This window comes from Dicentrarchus labrax, unplaced genomic scaffold (genome assembly GCF_905237075.1).
Source record: "Dicentrarchus labrax unplaced genomic scaffold, dlabrax2021, whole genome shotgun sequence".
Classification (NCBI taxonomy): domain Eukaryota; kingdom Metazoa; phylum Chordata; class Actinopteri; family Moronidae; genus Dicentrarchus; species Dicentrarchus labrax.
The window spans coordinates 16,705,468-16,723,329 of record NW_026136719.1 but is presented as its reverse complement, the minus strand read 5'-3'; the positions used below and the strand labels follow the sequence as shown (position 1 = coordinate 16,723,329).

Sequence of the window (17,862 nt, the reverse complement as noted above, 5' to 3'; positions counted from 1 at the left end):
TTTTTTTTTTTTTTTTTTTTTTTTTTTTGGGGGGGTACGTGACGTGGGCAGGGTGGGATGATGACGTTGGAGACACGCTCCACACAAAAATCGGCTTCCGCATGACGTATGCGACCAGTCAGCATTCTTTCTTCGGTGAAGCCGGTTGCTAGCACCGCCGATCCGTCGTGTTTCTGCTCTTTTTGACAATAATACTTAACCTTTCTAGGGTTTACCACGACTTTTTGAACTCTTTTCTATTCTATATTTATTTTTTTTTAAATCTCTTTGTCGACAAGACAACGATTACACTGACGTCCCTTTCGTAAAGGTAAGATATGTCGGTGTTTTTCTCGCCAGGCTAACAGCGAAGCTATCAGTTAGCCAGCGACAGCTAACTGATAGCTAACCGGTCTGGTTAGAAGTTCGTCTTAAGATGATTAGTGTTGTGTGTTTAACATATGTGGATATTTAAGTTAAGCGTTTGCGAACTTCGATTATGTAGAAAAAGTTGAGCCGAATTGTTTTTTATGTTCGACAAAAGCTGGACATGTTTCCAAGAGTTGTTTATAGCTCGTTAGCCGCTCGCTAGCTCACCGGCGGCCTACAGAACAAAACCCCTCAAGATGTCGCTGTGAGTGGACATCCGGTGTCTGAACAAAGACCTCATAAAATCAGCTGATGGGAATTCTTACTGGTTTACATCAAAGCCATAATATATCTGAATTCACACCGATTTAGATGTATTATAGAAAATGTGTGTGTTGCGTTAATCACAGTTTCGAACACACGACGTTTTAGCTTTTTTCGTAAATCGTATAATTGGGCGATGTGCGTAGGAACCACGTACTTTATTTAATTTCATTTGATTCCAGATTATCCCCAATGGATCGGTGTCTAACCGCTTTAGAGCAATTAGAAACCGGTCTGGATAATTATATCAAGGCACATGTAACGTTAGCTAATCCAGGTCTTGTGTCGACATCTCGTAACGTTTCCTGTAGCGCTGCCCTCCGTGATTTGGGTCAGGTTTAGGTTATACAAGGTAAGCTTGGGTAACTTGGTTTAACGTTAATTAATGGTGCGGAGTCGCAGCAGACGGCTGGCAGGGGTTAAGGTAACGGAAAAACACAACGATTGAGGAGCAAACGTCGACACAAACACCGCCAACGTAATATGCTATCGTCTCCGTGCTAAGGCTAGCCCTGGCCCACTTTCACATCCACTTGTACGGACACGTGTAGGCGCTCATGTGCTCAACTATTTGGCTGGAATCTCATAAGTTGATGACAAAACCAAACCTACTGTGTCAGATATTTATTATCTTTCGGTTGCAGTGTGCTCGATGCCTCAAAATGTGTGCTCGTTTGCGTTTCCCAGCCATTAGCTGTCTGGTCATTTGCTTCTGTGTAACGTTATCGGTCTCTGCTTGCAGGTCGCTCTTTCCTGCCCTACTCCCAGAACATCATTCTTTTCAGATACTTTTGTCAAGCCGCCAAAGTGGAGAGTGTCGTCGCACCAGGGGGTCCTTCTCGTTTCAGGTATTAAAAACTTACCCTTTCACACATGGCCTATTCATACTGAGAACTATCTCCAGCAGCTCACATAAAGGCTAAGGCGCACATTTCATTATATTAAGTTAAAACCGTTTTCCTTTTTTTTTTTATCATCACAGCGTAGGGGGAGGAGGTGGGGGTGCACCTCAGCACTATCCCAAGACTGTCGGCAACAGGTGATTGTTTTAAAATGTCCTTTCACTTGGTACACTTAGACACTAGTCTTTATTGAAATTTGGCCTTAATTGCATTCACACATATGTATTCTTTGTTTACGTCAGCACATCTGGGGGATACTGTTGTCTGTGGCTTCTTTAGCCCCTGAATATACTGGTTATGTCTGTACACCCTGTTTGGGTAGTGATTTCTTGTTTTGTTTTATTATTTTTAGAATAAAGTTATTTATTATTTATTTGGAGAGCAGATATTCTACTGCTCTTACTTTGAAATTTAATGACCTGCATTGGCAGTGGTTCAGGTGTTGCCATTTTGATACAACAGCTGGCAGCATGTTAACTAAAGGTCTTTTTACTGTAATTGTGTTTCTCAAATGACTTGAACATATACCATGACAGGTCATGTAATGGTCACAGTTTGGGTAGGAGCAACATATTTGCAATTTGGGTTTAAATGGACAGCATCTTATACCACACCTTTAGTGGTTAGAAATGCAATAAACTACATGAGCATACAGACATGTCAAGACCATTTATTACATCAATGATTTAAACAATAGAGTATCTGATGGTGTCACTATAATCTCAGAGAAACTTGCTTTTCCCATATGGTTACATCTGCGTAGTGATTTAAATCTGATTTAATTATCAAGCAGATTTTAGTGTTCAGTGGCATTGCTGTATGGGTTGACAGGGCCTTTGTACCTTAAGTACCATGAATCAGGGTTAAATATTTGTGATATAAGGTTATGTTTCCCTATAATTGTTTATGTATTGTAACATTGACTATGTTTTGTGTTCATTATAGCGAGTTCCTGGGGAAAACCCCAGGTTCTAGCGTTCAGAGATGGTTACCTTCTCGACGCACTAGACGAGAGGCCAACTCCTCCAACGAGAAAGGGCAAAATGATGCAATCTTCAGGAAAGTGAGAGGGTATGTTTCCATGTAAATCCATATTAAGCTGATCACGTAAAACTCCTGCAAACACTTATTTAAATTGTAAGCTAGGACATGAACATTTGAAATGAGTCAATGTTTTTTCGAACTCTTGTCCTTCCTCCTTTTCATTAGCATACTTAATAAGCTGACTCCTGAGAAGTTTGACAAACTATGCCTGGAGCTCCTCAATGTGGGTGTAGATTCCAAACTTGTCTTAAAAGGAATCATCTTGTTGGTGAGTATTCTCTTTAAGTGTCCTTAGATTGTCTCATAACCCATTAAGATAGGCACTTAACTTGCAATTTTCTTTTTCTGTTACTTTAGATTGTTGACAAAGCCCTCGAAGAGCCCAAGTATAGCCAGTTATACGCTCAACTATGTCTACGCCTGGCAGAGGATGCACCAAACTTTGAAGACCCATCAACAGAAACTCAAGAAAAACAAAAGCAGAATACCGTAAGTTTTTTTTTTTTTTTTTCCCCTCAACATTTGGATTGCGCAAGAATATTGGCTAACTTTCTGGTATTTTCTGTTTTACAGACCTTCAGAAGGCTTCTGATTTCCAAGCTTCAGGATGAGTTTGAGAACCGTGCCAGAAATGTTGAAAGTAAGGGAATTAATTTTATACATGTAGTCAGTTACAAAATACATTTGTGTTTAATTGTTCCATATTTTAAATTGTTCTTTTTTCCCCTGTAGTCTTTGAAAAAGATGACGGCCCACTCACCTCTGAGGAGGAGGAGCAGCGTGCTATTGCAAAGATCAAGATGCTGGGCAACATCAAATTCATTGGGGAACTTGGAAAACTCAACCTTATCCACGAATCTATCCTTCATAAGTGCATCAAAACAGTAAGTTATGTTAAATAAAATGTATGTGTTTAGGTGTCATTGTGAACTATATTGTGTTCTTAGAGGTTTTGTTAGTCCGTCTGGAGAAAGCCATGTCTCATTCACAGGTTGTCAAATACCTATGCTTTTGACGAACACAACCTGCTGGGACTCGCACCAAGCTACTTGTTTCTCATTTACCATAACCCAAAGTGTTGGTATTTGACAACTTGGGAATGAGACTCTACAATCAGTTATCTTTCTCCAGGATGACCGACCCAATCTTTAATTTGTGTGATCCCTAAATCGGCTCAAAGTGCCATTCTGGAAGCATCCCAACAATTAAATGTCCTGAGTCATCCCAACAATTTTTGAAAGCAATCAAAGTAGATTGTATTGAATATTTCTCTTTTCTTTTTTAAGCTTTTGGATAAGAAGAAGAGAGTCCAACTCAAGGATATGGGTGAAGATTTGGAATGCCTCTGTCAGATAATGAAAACAGTGGGACCTAAACTTGATCATGAAAAGGCTAGGGTGAGTACGTGGAGAACAAGCAAATAATTATCTTGTCTTTAAATTCTCCTTGTTCCATTTACTAACATACATTCTCTCTCCAGTCTTTGATGAATCAGTACTTTGGCCGCATGCACTCCTTAACAACCAACAAGGAGCTGCCAGCTAGGATTCGTTTCCTGCTCCAGAATACAGTGGAGCTGCGGGAGAACAACTGGTCTCCTCGCAAAGCTCATGTTGACAACGGACCAAAGACAATCAACCAAGTTCGTCAGGATGCAGTAAAGGTTAGTCTACCTGGTCCACTTTGGATGATCTGTCTGTGTAGAATGATTCATGCTATCCAATACTTACTGAACTGCTTAATAATAATAATGATAATGGGGTTCAGGTCTAGTAGTGCACATGCTTAGATTCTGGCTGTGTTGCAGGACTTGGGTGTTTTTATTCCACCTTCAAACGATGGTATGCGGAATGAATTCTTCATGGAAAACTCCTCCTTCTTGCCAACAAGGATCAAGTTTGACAGGGAAACTCTTGGTGGGCTGGCTGATATGTTTGGACAAATGCCTGGTATGTTGCGAGCGATAAGAGATTGTTACACTACTGCCATGACACATTAAGTATTGATCCCCTTTAGCAATGTTTTAATGTTTTGTCGTCTTTTATGTAGGAAGCGGCATCGGCACAGGGCCAGGGGTCATTCAGGACCACTATTCCCCTACCATGGGACGTCACCGCACAAACCCGCTCTACAATGGCCATATTGTGAACGGCAACGGTTCACACCAGCCTCAGTTTGAAGCAGGAAGCAAACCATTCATAAAACCAAACCAGGTACCTGGAGTACATCTACAGTATAATTGTCAAGTACTTTGTCAATGTAAATTGATTTAGTCTTCATTGCTAAATCTGTGAAATGTTTTGTGTTTTTTTTGTTTAAAGGGTCAGAATTCACCGGTTTTCAACCACAAACAGAATCACTCGGTGCAGATGCAGTCCAAGGATATGGCTCCACGTTTCAGCAAGAAGGGCAAGGTTAATGCTGATGAGGTACAACCACTTGCAGTTATAAACTAAGATTATATTTGTCTAGGCTTCTTGAGTTTTGTATGTTGGGAGTAGTCTGGGCTCTATTTTAAATGAATCCTATTGTTTCTGCTGGATTATGTAATGTTAAATACCTTCAGTCATGAAATGTGGAGTAATATATCTGTGCAGTATTTATTTTTTTTAATAAACTTGTCTTCACCCCTTCAGATCAGTCTGAGGCCAGCACAGTCATTCATCTTAAATAAAAAACAAGTGCCGAAGCTGCAGCCACAGATGACTGTGATTCCTGCCCAAGGTTCCCCACTAGGACAGGTAAAATTTTTACTTTTAAAAACAAGCTGTTAAACTGGTCATTCCAAGCAACATGTATTAACTCGGGTTTCTTTGTTTAGCCTCCGCAGCTCGGCCTAAAAATCAACCCTCCTCCTATTCAGGAAAAACCTGCAAAGTCCAATAAAAAGGCTCCTCCTACAAAGGAAGAGTTGCGCAAAATGACAGTAAGTCTTAATCTGTGCTTCCTTCATGCACAATATACTGTGTCTAGCAACAATATCTGAATGTACTTTCCTTTTGTAGGAGACATTGGTGGCAGATTACCTGAACAACAAGAACATTGAAGAGGCAGTGAATGCTGCGAGGGAGATGAAGGCTCCAAAACACTTTTTGTCTGAGATGCTGAACAAGATTGTGGTCTACTCCCTTGATCGTTCAGATGAGGACAAGGAACATGCAAGCACCCTGATCCATGCGCTCTGCACTGAGGGCATTGTCACTGGTGAAAACCTAATGCAGGTCAGTGTTGTCTAAAAATAAAATTCAGAATATATAAAATACTGAGACTATGTTTTTACTATCTGAATATCGATATGTAACTGTTCTGATTTATTTGATAGGCCTTTTTGGGTGTTCTGGACCAGTGTCCTAAGATCGAGGAAGAAGTGCCACTGGTGAAGTCCTATCTGGCACAGTTTGCAGCACGCGCCATCATTGCTGACTTGGTCAGCATTGCAGATTTGGCTCACCAGCTGGAGAATGGTGCACATTTCCCATTGTTCTTGCTCTGCTTGCAGCAGATGGTCAAACTGAAGGACCGTGAATGGCTGGCTGACCTGTTCCAGCAGAGCAAGGTCAACATGCAGAAGATGCTACCTGGTATGTCCAAACCCACTCTACCATATTTATAACTGTCATTCATTTCAATGATGCAGTTCTAAGAAAAGTTTTCATTTCTTAAGTATCAATCTGTTGCTCCTACTGATGTGTGTTTTTATACTCCTTTAGAAATTGACCAAAACAAGGACAGGATGCTGGAGATTCTCGAGGGCAAAGGCCTCAGCTTTTTGTTCCCCCTCATGAAACTGGAGAAGGAGCTTCTGAAACAGATCAAAGTAGACCCCTCTCCACAGTCCATCTACAAGTGGATCAAAGACAACATCTCTCCTAAACTCCACACCGACAAAGGCTTTGTCAACATTCTCATGACCAGGTACAGCAGTGAACAATGTTTGTAACGGTGAAATCAGTCTCTGCTGATAAAATGTGTTTGTCAGCCAATACTTTGTTGGTGGATCTTCAAGTATTTCATATTTGTGTTCCTGCCTGCCAGTTTCCTGCAGTACATTGCTTATGAGATCAACCCCGACGATGATGAAGAGCAGCTTGCGGCACCCAGCAAAGAGCAGCTGGATGACGAGAAGCAACTGCTGCTGTCTTTCAAGCCAGTGATGCAGAAGTTCCTACACGATCACATCGACCTGCAAGTCAGTGCGATGTACGCCCTGCAGGTCCACTGCAATGCCAAGGGTTTCCCCAAAGGTATGTACACACACTTGTTCAGTACAGCAGCTTTAACCCCAAGTGAGGAAAAGGTATTAAACTGACAGAAGCTTAACGGTGGATCTTTTTTTTTTTTCTAGGCATGTTGCTGCGCTACTTTGTAAACTTTTATGACATGGAAATAATTGAAGAAGAAGCCTTCCTTTCATGGAAAGAAGATGTCACCCAGGAGTATCCAGGGAAGGGAAAAGCATTATTTCAGGTAATTTTATGTACATTGCTAATGCGTGTTTTTCAAATTGCTCTCCGACAGTGGACAGCGGCTTTATGCATTTACATGCTCATTAATGGCTACAATCATCAGGTTCTTAGAGTATCCCACTTGTGTTGTACTCCCATATGATTGGTTTTCTCAAAATAACTGAACCTAATGGTAATACTGTGTATTTCATGGTGCAGGTGAACCAGTGGCTGACCTGGCTGGAGACTGCAGAAGAAGAGGAGTCGGAGGGTGAAGATTACTGAGGAACAGGCCAAAGCCATGTGTTATCAGGATGCAATGAAAGATTTTTTTAAAACTTTTTTTCCTTTTTTTTCGTCCTCATAATATGCCCCTTCCTCTCTCAACCCAACTCTTTCCCTCTTCCTCTTGTTTATAAATATTTTCCAACCACTGTTACACTTCATTCCACTATGAAATGTTTGCCAGATCAAGCCAGCATCATCACCATCTTATTATATTTATGCTTTTCTTTCTGATTATCAATCTTATTTGATGTCCTACAGCAGTTTTATACATTTCAATCATCCTGGGTTACGTTTTCTTTAACAGTAGGCAGTATTGTGCAGGAAACTGTGCCAGCACCAAAATCTGACCCATTTTATCACCTTTTACATCTGGTAGGAGTCACCAAGTGCTGCCATAACTATTAACTTAAAAACTGTTTACAAAAGAGAAGAGACTCTAACATATTGCAAAGAGAATTTTCTCATTGTTTTATCTACATTTGTTAATCAGTTTTTAGATGCACTTTGCTCAACATCATGAGTCGTTGCAATAGTAACATACACTTTCCTCGATTTGTTTAAACAATCCTCAGTTGCTGTTTTGTGCTGCCATAATTATAATTTTCTTGTGCTTGAAAGCAGACCATTGTGTCTAAAAATTCATAATAATCTGGATTTGACGATGTCTAACAAAAATGGCCTGTTTTGTTTGCACAGTGTGATTTCAGTTACCATTTAGTTTAATGAATCAGGAGCTTTTTTTTTTTTTTATGTACAAAACTTCTGTGCTGTTAGGAATGAATCTGTGTGGCCTTTTTTAATTTATCAATTCATATGGATATACCTCTAATGTATCTCGGACTATACTTGAATGTCTCGGTTTTAACACATTGAGACAGCCAAAGCTTAGTTTCCTGTGCTACAGTTGTTCACCATGTGTGGAAATTTTACGTCAGTTTGCCATATTTGTCAAGTTTTTAAATGGTCTTTTTATCTTCATGAAATTATAAAGAATGCACTGTATATGTACACTTAAACCTTCTTTTGGAGTGTCACTGTAATGTTAAATACAGGAAGTTTGAGTGTACAACTACAGATCAACCTTGAATAAAGTTTAACGGTTCATTTCATTGTCTTGACGATTTCTTTCCCCCTAAATTTGTTGTTTTTACTTGCCCATCTTGAAAAACTTAGTTACCTGCTTTTTAGGTGCCATTTAAAAACATTTTTAATTCCTAAAATCTCTTGTTTTGGGGTGGATGACTGCCATTTGTTGACACCTAACAGGTGGGCAACAAGAAATGCAGCACATTCATGATGATTTAGATTATTCAAGCCTACCTAACCGGACTAAAGATGGCAGAAGTTGCTTGGCTCCAAATAAGTGCAGGAAATTGAGGCACTCATTTAAACTTTGGAACCAAACCAACTTAACACTGCGTAACATCTTGTCAGTATGCACTGAGATAGTGACACTTGATACCAATCTGGCTTTTGGCTGGGAGGACCTCTTTGAGCTACAACACCGACTCTATTTCTGATTGAAATCCATATTGCTGTTATATAAAGGGATGCTAACTTGTTTAAATTTCCTAACAAATGGCCAATTATGACAACTTTCAAAAAGTTGAAGACTGAAATCAATACATGTATCAGCTGTAAAGTTATACAAGAAATTGTAAAAATGTTAAGGACACCCTGATTGAAGTTTGCTGCTAAAGTCTTTTTACTTTGACAAAAGTTAGAATGGACACAAAAGAATCATTATCAGCAAAAAACAAAGTTGACATCATTTTTCTATTGGCTCCATAATATGATACAGAAGCAGAGGATCCACATCTTACACAATACTTGTTCTCTCTTTTTAATTTGACAGTTTGTTGAAGCATCTTCCCATTTTTGTGTCAGTGTCTGACCATCTGAGATAGAAAATAGAGGTTTTACACCTTTTTAGTTCACTTCAAATCATTTCATGTTTAACAAAACAGCATCTGTGAAGACAATTCCACACCAGGAGTGAGGAATACACCGTAACACTGTGCCAAAAAAACAACAATCTACAACCTCTTCTAGCCATCTCCAAGATATACGGACAGAAATCCCTGCTTTTAATAGAAAATAAGAAACGCAAGTGTGGAGAGTTTTCTCATCATTACGTGGGACGAGTCTGTGAGGAAGATTTAATCACTGTCGTCCTCGTTGTTGGAGCCTTCAGGTTCAGAGCCGTTGTCAGAGCGGCGCGGGGAGCCCTCGTTGTCTGATCCCGCTTCCGATGCCCTGTCTGATCCTCGGTCAGACGCCGCAACGGGCGAACCGCGCCGGGACTCGTCGTCCGATCCCGACCGACTCCTCTTGCTCTCGTTGTCTGACTGCTCTGAGTCGGACTGCCGCTGCACCCTCCTCTTCTTCACTGGACGGTCGCTGCCAGAGTCGTCATCCTCTGAGACTGCAGAGCGCCGAGGGCTGCCTGCCGGGCTGCCTGCCGGGCTGCCCGCCGGGCTGCCCGCCTCGCTGCCAGAGCGGTTCCTTCCTCCATCTGACTCGCTGTCGGACGCAATGCGCTTCCTGTGTCCTCCGCCCTCTTCATCGGACCCCGAGCCGCTGTCTCTTTGGTGTCTGTATGAGAGAAAGTTTTCTGTTGATCTAGTAATGCTCTCAGCACTTATTTTAGTGCAAATTCTCACTTAAGTTTATACTTTTTACCTGTCTTCAGCTATTTTCAACCCATCCTCATCTGAAGAGGACTCAGAAGACGAGATGATGGCCTTAGACTTGATCTTTCCTTTAAGAGACGGTGGCAGACGCTCAGGCTGGGACTAAAAAGGAGAAAAATGTACAGAACTTAGGCCTGGCAACATATTTCAGAAGGATTTAAAGAACATTAATCACAATATAAGAACAGAAGCCAAGAAAACTCAAAGGACCTTTTCAATCCTCTTGCGTTCTTTGGGTTTACGTTGCTTCTTGGGTCGTGATCCTCCTTCCTCATCATCACTGTCATTTCCTCCTCTGGCAGGTCTGAAATGCAGGGCAACATTTACTCTGAGTATCTCATGTGACTTGTTCAGCAGTGATAAATAAACCACAGTGCAGCAGACTCACCTCCTCCTCTTCTTGCGCGACTTCTTCTCTCCGTCCTCGCCCTCCTCCTGCTCACTGCCACTGCCGCCCTTTCTTTTCTTCTTCTTCCTCAGTGGCAGGTCCTCATCAGAGTCATCGTTGACAAACTCATCCATGTCTCCTTTCTTGCGCTTAGAGATGAAGAAAATAAGTATTTATCCACTCTGCATTCAGTGCAGCTTAAGTGTCTGTTAATGAGTCTCCTATCAATGCTAACACTCACACGTCCACCACCACCGCCTCCCTTCTTCTTTTCTTTCGCCATTTCCTTTGATCCCTCTGCAAAGGTGAGCAGGTTCTTGGTCTTCTCCACGTACAGTGCTCTCTGCTCCAGGAGCTTTTTCTGTTCCTCCACCTCTCTGCTCCGTTTTGCCTCCTAATGAATTTTAAAAGGGGGACAAGCCAACCAATTAATGAGAAGCCTTTTTTTGTAGCTTAAAATAAAAACCTAGTCATGGTGAGCTGCTACCAAAAAGTTTTTACGGAGCACCATAAGTACCTGTTCTTTCATCATCTGCTGACGCAGCAGGTCCCTCTCCTGTTCTTGTTTGGCCCGAAGCTCCTTCTCCTCCTCATCCTGCTTTCTGGCTCTTGCCACGTGGTACTGAGCCTGACTCAGCAGGTCAGAGCACTGCCTGCAACCCCACAATACACCCAAACCCCAACTGATATTACAACCTGCACTAAATGAACACAACTCCAGCACAAGCCCCATGTAAAACATTACAATCAAATGTAGAGATGGACCAATACCCCAGCAAACTATTAATATCTGCTGATACTAGCTTAAAATAACTACTTTTAGTGCCTGCATTGAGTGTGAAATTAGACTTTGTCAGTCAAAGTCAAAGTGTAATGTCTGTTTTAAGGTATTTAATTAAATGTAATAAACTTAAACTACATTTGTAGTGAAAAACAAACCTACACATACAGTTAGAAGACAATATGGGTGGAATAATAAAAAACATAAGTGCAATTATAGTTTGTATTTGTGTCGTTATTTCTGTTTCTTAAAAACAAACAAAATCACTCACTGATGTATTAATCACTATTCACTTTTGTAATAAGCTGTGATGAGAGTAAATTCAGACTGACCTGGCCTCAGAGGCAGCAAGAGCGAGGTCAAACCTCATCTTGTCTCCGGCCTTGCTGAGGTAACTGAAATACCTGGGAGAGGAGGAGGAAGAGAGAAATGAAACTGCCGGATGAGGCACAGACAGCCCGGGGATCAGACTGGGAGGAGGAAGGCTAAATCAAGTTTAATTCCAGTACCTGTGAGCCAGTTCCAGCTCTTTGACAGCACTGAGTACAGCCTTCAAGTTGCTCTTCTCATCTTTCAGCACAAGAGTTGCCAGTCTCTGAAGCACCAGGGCCACGTTGAACATCAGCACCGTGTCGCTGGGCGCCACGTGGCGGGCCTTGTTGAAAAACACATTGGAAGAACAAAGTTATACCCCCCCTCATATTGTAGCATAAAATAAAAGCCTTTCATTTTTGCTTCTTGTTACCTTCAGCAGCATCTGCTTGCACTCTTGGAGTTTCCCACATTTGAAGAGCGCCCTTGCGAGGTACAGCAGCACCTCCGTGTTCTGATATTTGTAAAATTTCTTCAGGCAGTTCTCATACTGTGGAGCAGAATAAAACAATCAACTTTACAGAAAAAACATGAACAAAGAATCGTTTTTTTATAACTAATCACAAGTGAGGCCCCTCACCATCTGCACAGCACTGATGTACTGCTTCTGTTCGACGTAGATGTGAGCCAGGTTTAGCCAGACGTCACTGATGTCTGCTGTTGCCTCCCTCACCTGCGCAAACACGTCACGAGCCTCTCTGAAGTAGCCCTTGTGGGCCAGGACGGCACCTGGACACAAGACATGTATGTTTAATACTTCATACACATACAACAGAACTAATGAAAATATTTAAAAAAACAATAAAGCTCAACCGACCGATGCCATTGGCAGCATAGAGGTTCTTGGAGTCATTTCGCAGGACTTGTTTGTATATCGCCAGGGCTCGATCCTGGTGTCTCTTTTCCTGTCAAAGACAAAAAACACGCTCTATTATTTCCCTACACACACCCACACCCACACACTTCAGGGTTTACCACAGAGTTTTATCATGGCCTTGCTTGAAATAGGGAGCGCATCCACTAACAAATTATCACAACTAATTACCTTTTCTCTGTCTCTGGTTGGCTGGTGCAGAGTCTGCAGCCACACGTTACCCAGAGCCAGCATGGAGTAGGTGTCGTTCTGCGTGGACGGCTGCTTCAGAATACGCTCAAACTTCTTTTGACCCGGACCCCATTCCTGTTTGGCCAAGTGAAGGTTCCCTATCAGGGACCAGGCGTCCGGATGATCCTGCACCAAACAAACAAAACATCTGATCATGTTGAAGAGACTTTAACATCGGATCATTTTTTAAATTCTGATGTTATTATATTGATACAACATGTGACAAAGTACCTGATTAATCTGCAGGGCTTCTTTGAACCAGTCAGAAGCTTCGTAGAAATTTCCTTTGTCGCGAGCCATGGCTCCAAGACGCAAATAACCTGCAGGCCAAAAATGGAAGCAATTTGTCAGAGTGCAAACACTTTTCTTCTTCTTGCTCTCACTTTTTATTGTATAATGCTGCATGCTTACAGTCCACATAGTTAGGATGCTCTCTCAGGATGTTTTTGTAAAGTTTCTCAGCTTCGTGGAATTCGCACATTGCCTCGTACAGGCGGGCCAGATTGTAGGAGGTGGTGACAGAAATGGCGTTGTAGTAATGCTCGTCATGCTCTCCTTCGGCTTTGGCCCGCTCGAGAGATGCAAGAAAGTATTTCTGTGGGAGAGAAGACGTGACCCATCCTTGAAATACCACTGTTGTTAATGATAAATATGCAGTGTTCTACATACTCCAGGATAACAGAGAGAATAAATTTGAAATAAGCTGTACTGTATATTGAGAGCTACCTTGGCCTCTCCAAGGTTGCCCAGTCTGAAGTGAAGAGCCCCCAGGTTGTTGAGGATCTCGGGGGGAACGTCGGCCTGCACCTTCTCCTGCAGGATGCGGGTGGCTGTGCCGTACGCGGACAGCGCTCCTTGAATGTCAGTCTGCTCCAGGATCTGAGCCAGCTCGATCCACGCCTCCACATCGTCTGGGTACTGCTCTGTTACTTTCTTCAAATGACCCTGAGGAACAAACCGTGAAATAAGAGCATTCAGCATCAACTGCCTTAATAACGCATATGACTGCAACTGCGATGAAATCATCTGTACAGAATACGTACTTTGGCGATGTCTCTCTTTTCCTGATCCTCGGATGTTGCGTAGAGAGACCCCAGAATTTTCATAGTTTCGTAGTTGTTGGGGTAGGCCTTTAAAACCTTCTCAAAGCACTGTGCCGCGTTCTCTTTGTCTCTTCGATACACATACATCTGTCCCAGGCCAAAGAATGGCAACACAAAGGTAGAGGAGGCAAACTGAGTGGCCTGGTAGTAATACTGAAACGCTTGGTCGTAGTCCTCCTGAAGAGAAAAGGAGAACAGAGACATCAGAGATGTAAAGTGACGCAGGGAACAAACAGTGTGCTGCCTCGGGATCAGTTAGGATCTTACCTGCACATGAAATGAGCGAGCTAACTGGTAGCAGCTCTCCGCTTGCATGGCCTCGACCTCGGTGTTATGGAAAGCGTGGAGGGCCAGATGCTGCACTTTGCTGTAATCCTAATGATAAATGAAACCACAAGCAGGTGTGAATAAAAGTTAAATAACGCTCTGGTTTGGATTTGTCTCAGTGTTTCAAGGACAACGAGAGTACCTTTTTGAAAAAGAAGTGGTTGGCAAGGTGGTTGAGCACCATGGGGTTGCTGGGGTCGATGGTGTAGGCCCGAGACAGGAGCTGCACTCCGTTCTTGATGGAATCTGCCTCCTTGTTGTTGAGCTCTAAAACCGCCAGACCGACGAGAGCTCCCACACACTTGGAGTTCAGCTCTAGGGCTCGACCAAAAGCCAAACGAGCCTTCTCCAGTTTGTTGAGTTTGACAAAGCAGTGGCCCATCCCCAGCCGTACCTCAGCTGGACAGAGACACAGGAACAAGACAGAAGAAAGGTGAGGAATGATCTGAAACACGTCTCTCTGTATGAGAAATGCAATGATAGCAGTAGCAGGAGTTAAGAGCCTGGTCGATATGTGTGATATATTTTTATTTATCACAGATATCTGAGTTTGCAAATATGAAAAAAGGAATGTTTGATCAGCTGCAACTTTATGTATACTTGAAACAATTAACCAATTATTTAATAGACAGAAAACAGTTTTGATCATCTATTAATTATTTATGCCATTTATTACTTTTCTCCATTTAATTTCATTGTAAAATTGATATCTTCAAGTTACCTGAAGAAGCGACCTCCTGCTCTGGGATGACGTGCTGGGAATTTGTCACCCTTTTCTAATATTTTATAAACTAAACAAGTGATTGTGATAGATAACGATTATAACTATTCAGTTAAGTGTTTGTGTTTTTGTTATTTATAATTACTTACCGTAATCGACAGTTAACTGTCAATTTTTACTCTCTAAGGGATCTTTAAACTAACAAGTTTATTTTGTTTATGCTTTTTTTAATACTCAGATATAAATATCTTGTATCAACCAGGCCCTTGTAGTAGTAGTAGTAAGTATAAATAACGCTGTAGTAGTAATAGAGGGTTCTGTTTCGAGGATATACAGGTAACATGTTTACCTGGGCAGCCGGGGTTCGTACGTAGAGCCTTTTTGTAATATGCCAGTGCTCCTCTGTAATCCTTTTTATTGAAGGAGATGCAGGCCTTACCTGTCGAACGACAACAGCATCATTATTTGAGTGACTCAATCGCAGTGGTCAAGAATGATATCTTATTTTTTTTGTTTGGTTATCTTGCCAAGCAAAGCAGGGATGTTGTTGGTGGACTGATTGAGGACGAAGTGGAACTGAGCATCGGCCTGGTCCATCTTGTCTCCCTCCAGCAGGCAGAAACAGGCTCGTCCCAACAAATGGTTCTGAGTGAGCCGAAAGCATTTTATATTTATACTTAAACTGCAACATTAGTGGGAGCCATAGCAGTTTTCTCTCATCGTCACCCACTCTGACAGACTTTTCCTTACCTGATCATACATGATGATCTTGTCTGCCATAGTATAGAGCAGCGTGGCCTGCGTGATGAGCTCCTTCTTGGCATCTTTGTTTTTCTCTTTACGTGCTTGCTGGACATAATACGCCGCCAATGTGTCCAGACACGTCATCTGGTCCTTCTCGTGGTCTCTGTAGTCGAGGTTTCCATCAATACGAGCGGCCTCTAACAGCTTGACAAAATCCTCCGTTTTGCCCTGTTTGTAATACTCCAACTGCAAAAGACAGAGCGTAAACTGTTACAACTGTGTACAGTTCTTTACATAAATCAAGCTACTATTCTACATTATGATAATAAAGTGTAACCACTGAATGTGTCAGCTCCATTGACTCACCGCCAGAGCGATCCATATGTGCAGCTGCGTATGCTCCTGCTTCAGGATACTGATGACCTCGTCTCCTTCTGGCAGCTGGTCAAAGTCGAGCTCGATAACCTGCATGAAACAATTTATTCAAGGCATTAAGCAACGATGTCTGATAAAACTCATAATCTATGTGTCATTTCAGAGTGTTACAGATGAGGGTTAGAAAATATAATGATGCATACTGCAAGACAATATCAATTTATCAACCGTCAGTATATGAGGCCACTGTGGGTGATGTTGCAAAACACTGTGCACTGCTGCTTCACGGTATTGTCGTATTTTTACACAACTTTTGCATCAACACAATAAAGTACCTTATGCTGTAAGCTATTTAATTCACTGCATTAGCCAAAACTGTCGGTACTGTATCCATTAACAGTTTTTCCATTGATTTTGCAGAACAAACAACACTGTCCTCTTCACTTGCAGTGATGAAGGCCTTTGTACCGTAACACTGTTATTAAATATCTCTGATTGCAGGTGAAAAGGACAGTGTGCAGTTGAGTCATTTGTTGTGTATTGACGACCCACGCTCTTCTCCTATTCACCTGTCAATCTACACCACGTACAGAAAACATACAATATCACATACACACTACACTGTCACTTCATTAGACACACTTACGCTTAAACTGTGCTAATTAACTAACTTAATAAACAGCCCTGATGCAATAAATCCTACATTAATGAAGGTAATGTTTAAAGTGTTTTAAAGAGGTGTTGATTCAACTTTATGGTCATGTTGGAGGCTGTAGTGCTGTTGAATTGTACTGTTATACTAAGGGTAGACAACATATTGTAAACCTCTCTCTGTATAAAGCAATACAAACTCAAGAGCCCCAACAAATGACAGCCCTGTAGCTGTTTCAATACTTTTAATGCCTACTTAACTTAAAATAATACACGATGATGCTGTATAAGGCTATGACTGTCACTGCTGTAACTTAAAATGCCAAAGATATTATAAGTTATGGGCTCTCCTTTCATATTTCCAAGTTCTTAAATGAACAAGGAGCTCTGTAAGAGTTGGATTCAGTGTGGACTGCTTCATTAAGAGCAGCAATGACAGAAAACCTCTCAGTATCTGACCTCTTAACTTCCCTCCGAGCTGGAGCTCACATTAGTACAGACTTCAATAATGTTTGTTTACTTCTACACTTGTTGTATTAAACATTACTGGCGCTAAGCGTTCGCGTCCACTTGCAAATACGGACCAAAACGCCGACTTTGCGTTACATTAGATACGCCGCTGTGTTGTGTTGTGTGCAGCCCATTAGCTGCTGCTAGCTGCAGTTAGCATACACGGCTAACAGTGCAGCGAGGTTTCACCGAGTCAAACAACAAAACATCAACTTTACACTTTACACGAGTTTTACCTCATCCGTGTCCCGTAGAGGGATCTCGATAGAGCCCCGAGACATCTTGACTTGAGGGAAAATCCACTTGAAGTTTAGATTTATAAAAAAAAAAAAACTATAAGAAATGTTGCGCCCGTTGTCTGTTGGTAGCTACTTCATGCTTCCGACAGGAAACAAACAGACGGACGGTGCAACTGGAAATGTGTCCGGTCAGATCGATCGGCAGCCTGAAGCAGTTCCTCCAGGATTTCAAGACGCGATGCTCTTCGATGAAAACACTGTAATAATAGCAATAAACAAAGAACATTTAAAATTTTCAATATCAGTTTATTTACAAGCTCAACAACATGTTAGATACAAGTTAAATATATAAAGAACCACTCACCAGTCTCAATAGCAATATTTTTTAATGAGAGTAACTTCCCTTGCCACACACTGACTGCACATTTTAATCCCTACATTTGCTAAATTCAAAGTTAAAAATGTGGAAGAAATCCTTCAAAGACTGATTGTGCATTTGATA

The 17,862-nt window shown here is 41.7% G+C and overlaps 2 protein-coding genes across 2 annotated transcripts; one reads left to right on the top strand and one right to left on the bottom strand.

Annotated features, from left to right (window-relative positions):
- Positions 1-1,415: 1,415 nt before the first annotated feature.
- Positions 1,416-8,455, top strand: eif4g2a (eukaryotic translation initiation factor 4, gamma 2a). The gene is made up of 19 exons (XM_051378846.1): positions 1,416-1,520; positions 2,520-2,645; positions 2,784-2,886; positions 2,976-3,107; positions 3,192-3,258; positions 3,351-3,502; positions 3,905-4,015; positions 4,099-4,281; positions 4,426-4,567; positions 4,668-4,831; positions 4,940-5,047; positions 5,255-5,359; positions 5,440-5,544; positions 5,624-5,839; positions 5,941-6,199; positions 6,329-6,533; positions 6,654-6,862; positions 6,964-7,085; positions 7,283-8,455. The coding sequence occupies exons 6-19, from the start codon at positions 3,419-3,421 to the stop codon at positions 7,346-7,348; spliced, it is 2,079 nt and encodes a 692-aa protein (XP_051234806.1). The 5' UTR covers positions 1,416-1,520; positions 2,520-2,645; positions 2,784-2,886; positions 2,976-3,107; positions 3,192-3,258; positions 3,351-3,418; the 3' UTR covers positions 7,349-8,455.
- A 577-nt stretch (positions 8,456-9,032) lies between these two features.
- ctr9 (CTR9 homolog, Paf1/RNA polymerase II complex component) lies at positions 9,033-17,526 on the bottom strand. The gene is made up of 23 exons (XM_051378845.1): positions 17,358-17,526; positions 15,952-16,050; positions 15,592-15,831; positions 15,369-15,486; positions 15,191-15,280; positions 14,263-14,519; positions 14,061-14,168; positions 13,734-13,970; positions 13,417-13,635; positions 13,102-13,285; positions 12,922-13,010; positions 12,631-12,816; positions 12,403-12,490; positions 12,166-12,314; positions 11,959-12,075; positions 11,723-11,868; positions 11,546-11,617; positions 10,950-11,085; positions 10,674-10,826; positions 10,433-10,581; positions 10,255-10,348; positions 10,034-10,146; positions 9,033-9,946 (listed from the first exon to the last, which is right to left on the bottom strand). Exons 1-23 carry the CDS (start codon positions 17,400-17,402, stop codon positions 9,511-9,513), a joined length of 3,525 nt encoding a protein of 1,174 aa, XP_051234805.1. The 5' UTR covers positions 17,403-17,526; the 3' UTR covers positions 9,033-9,510.
- Between the last annotated feature and the right edge of the window lie 336 nt (positions 17,527-17,862).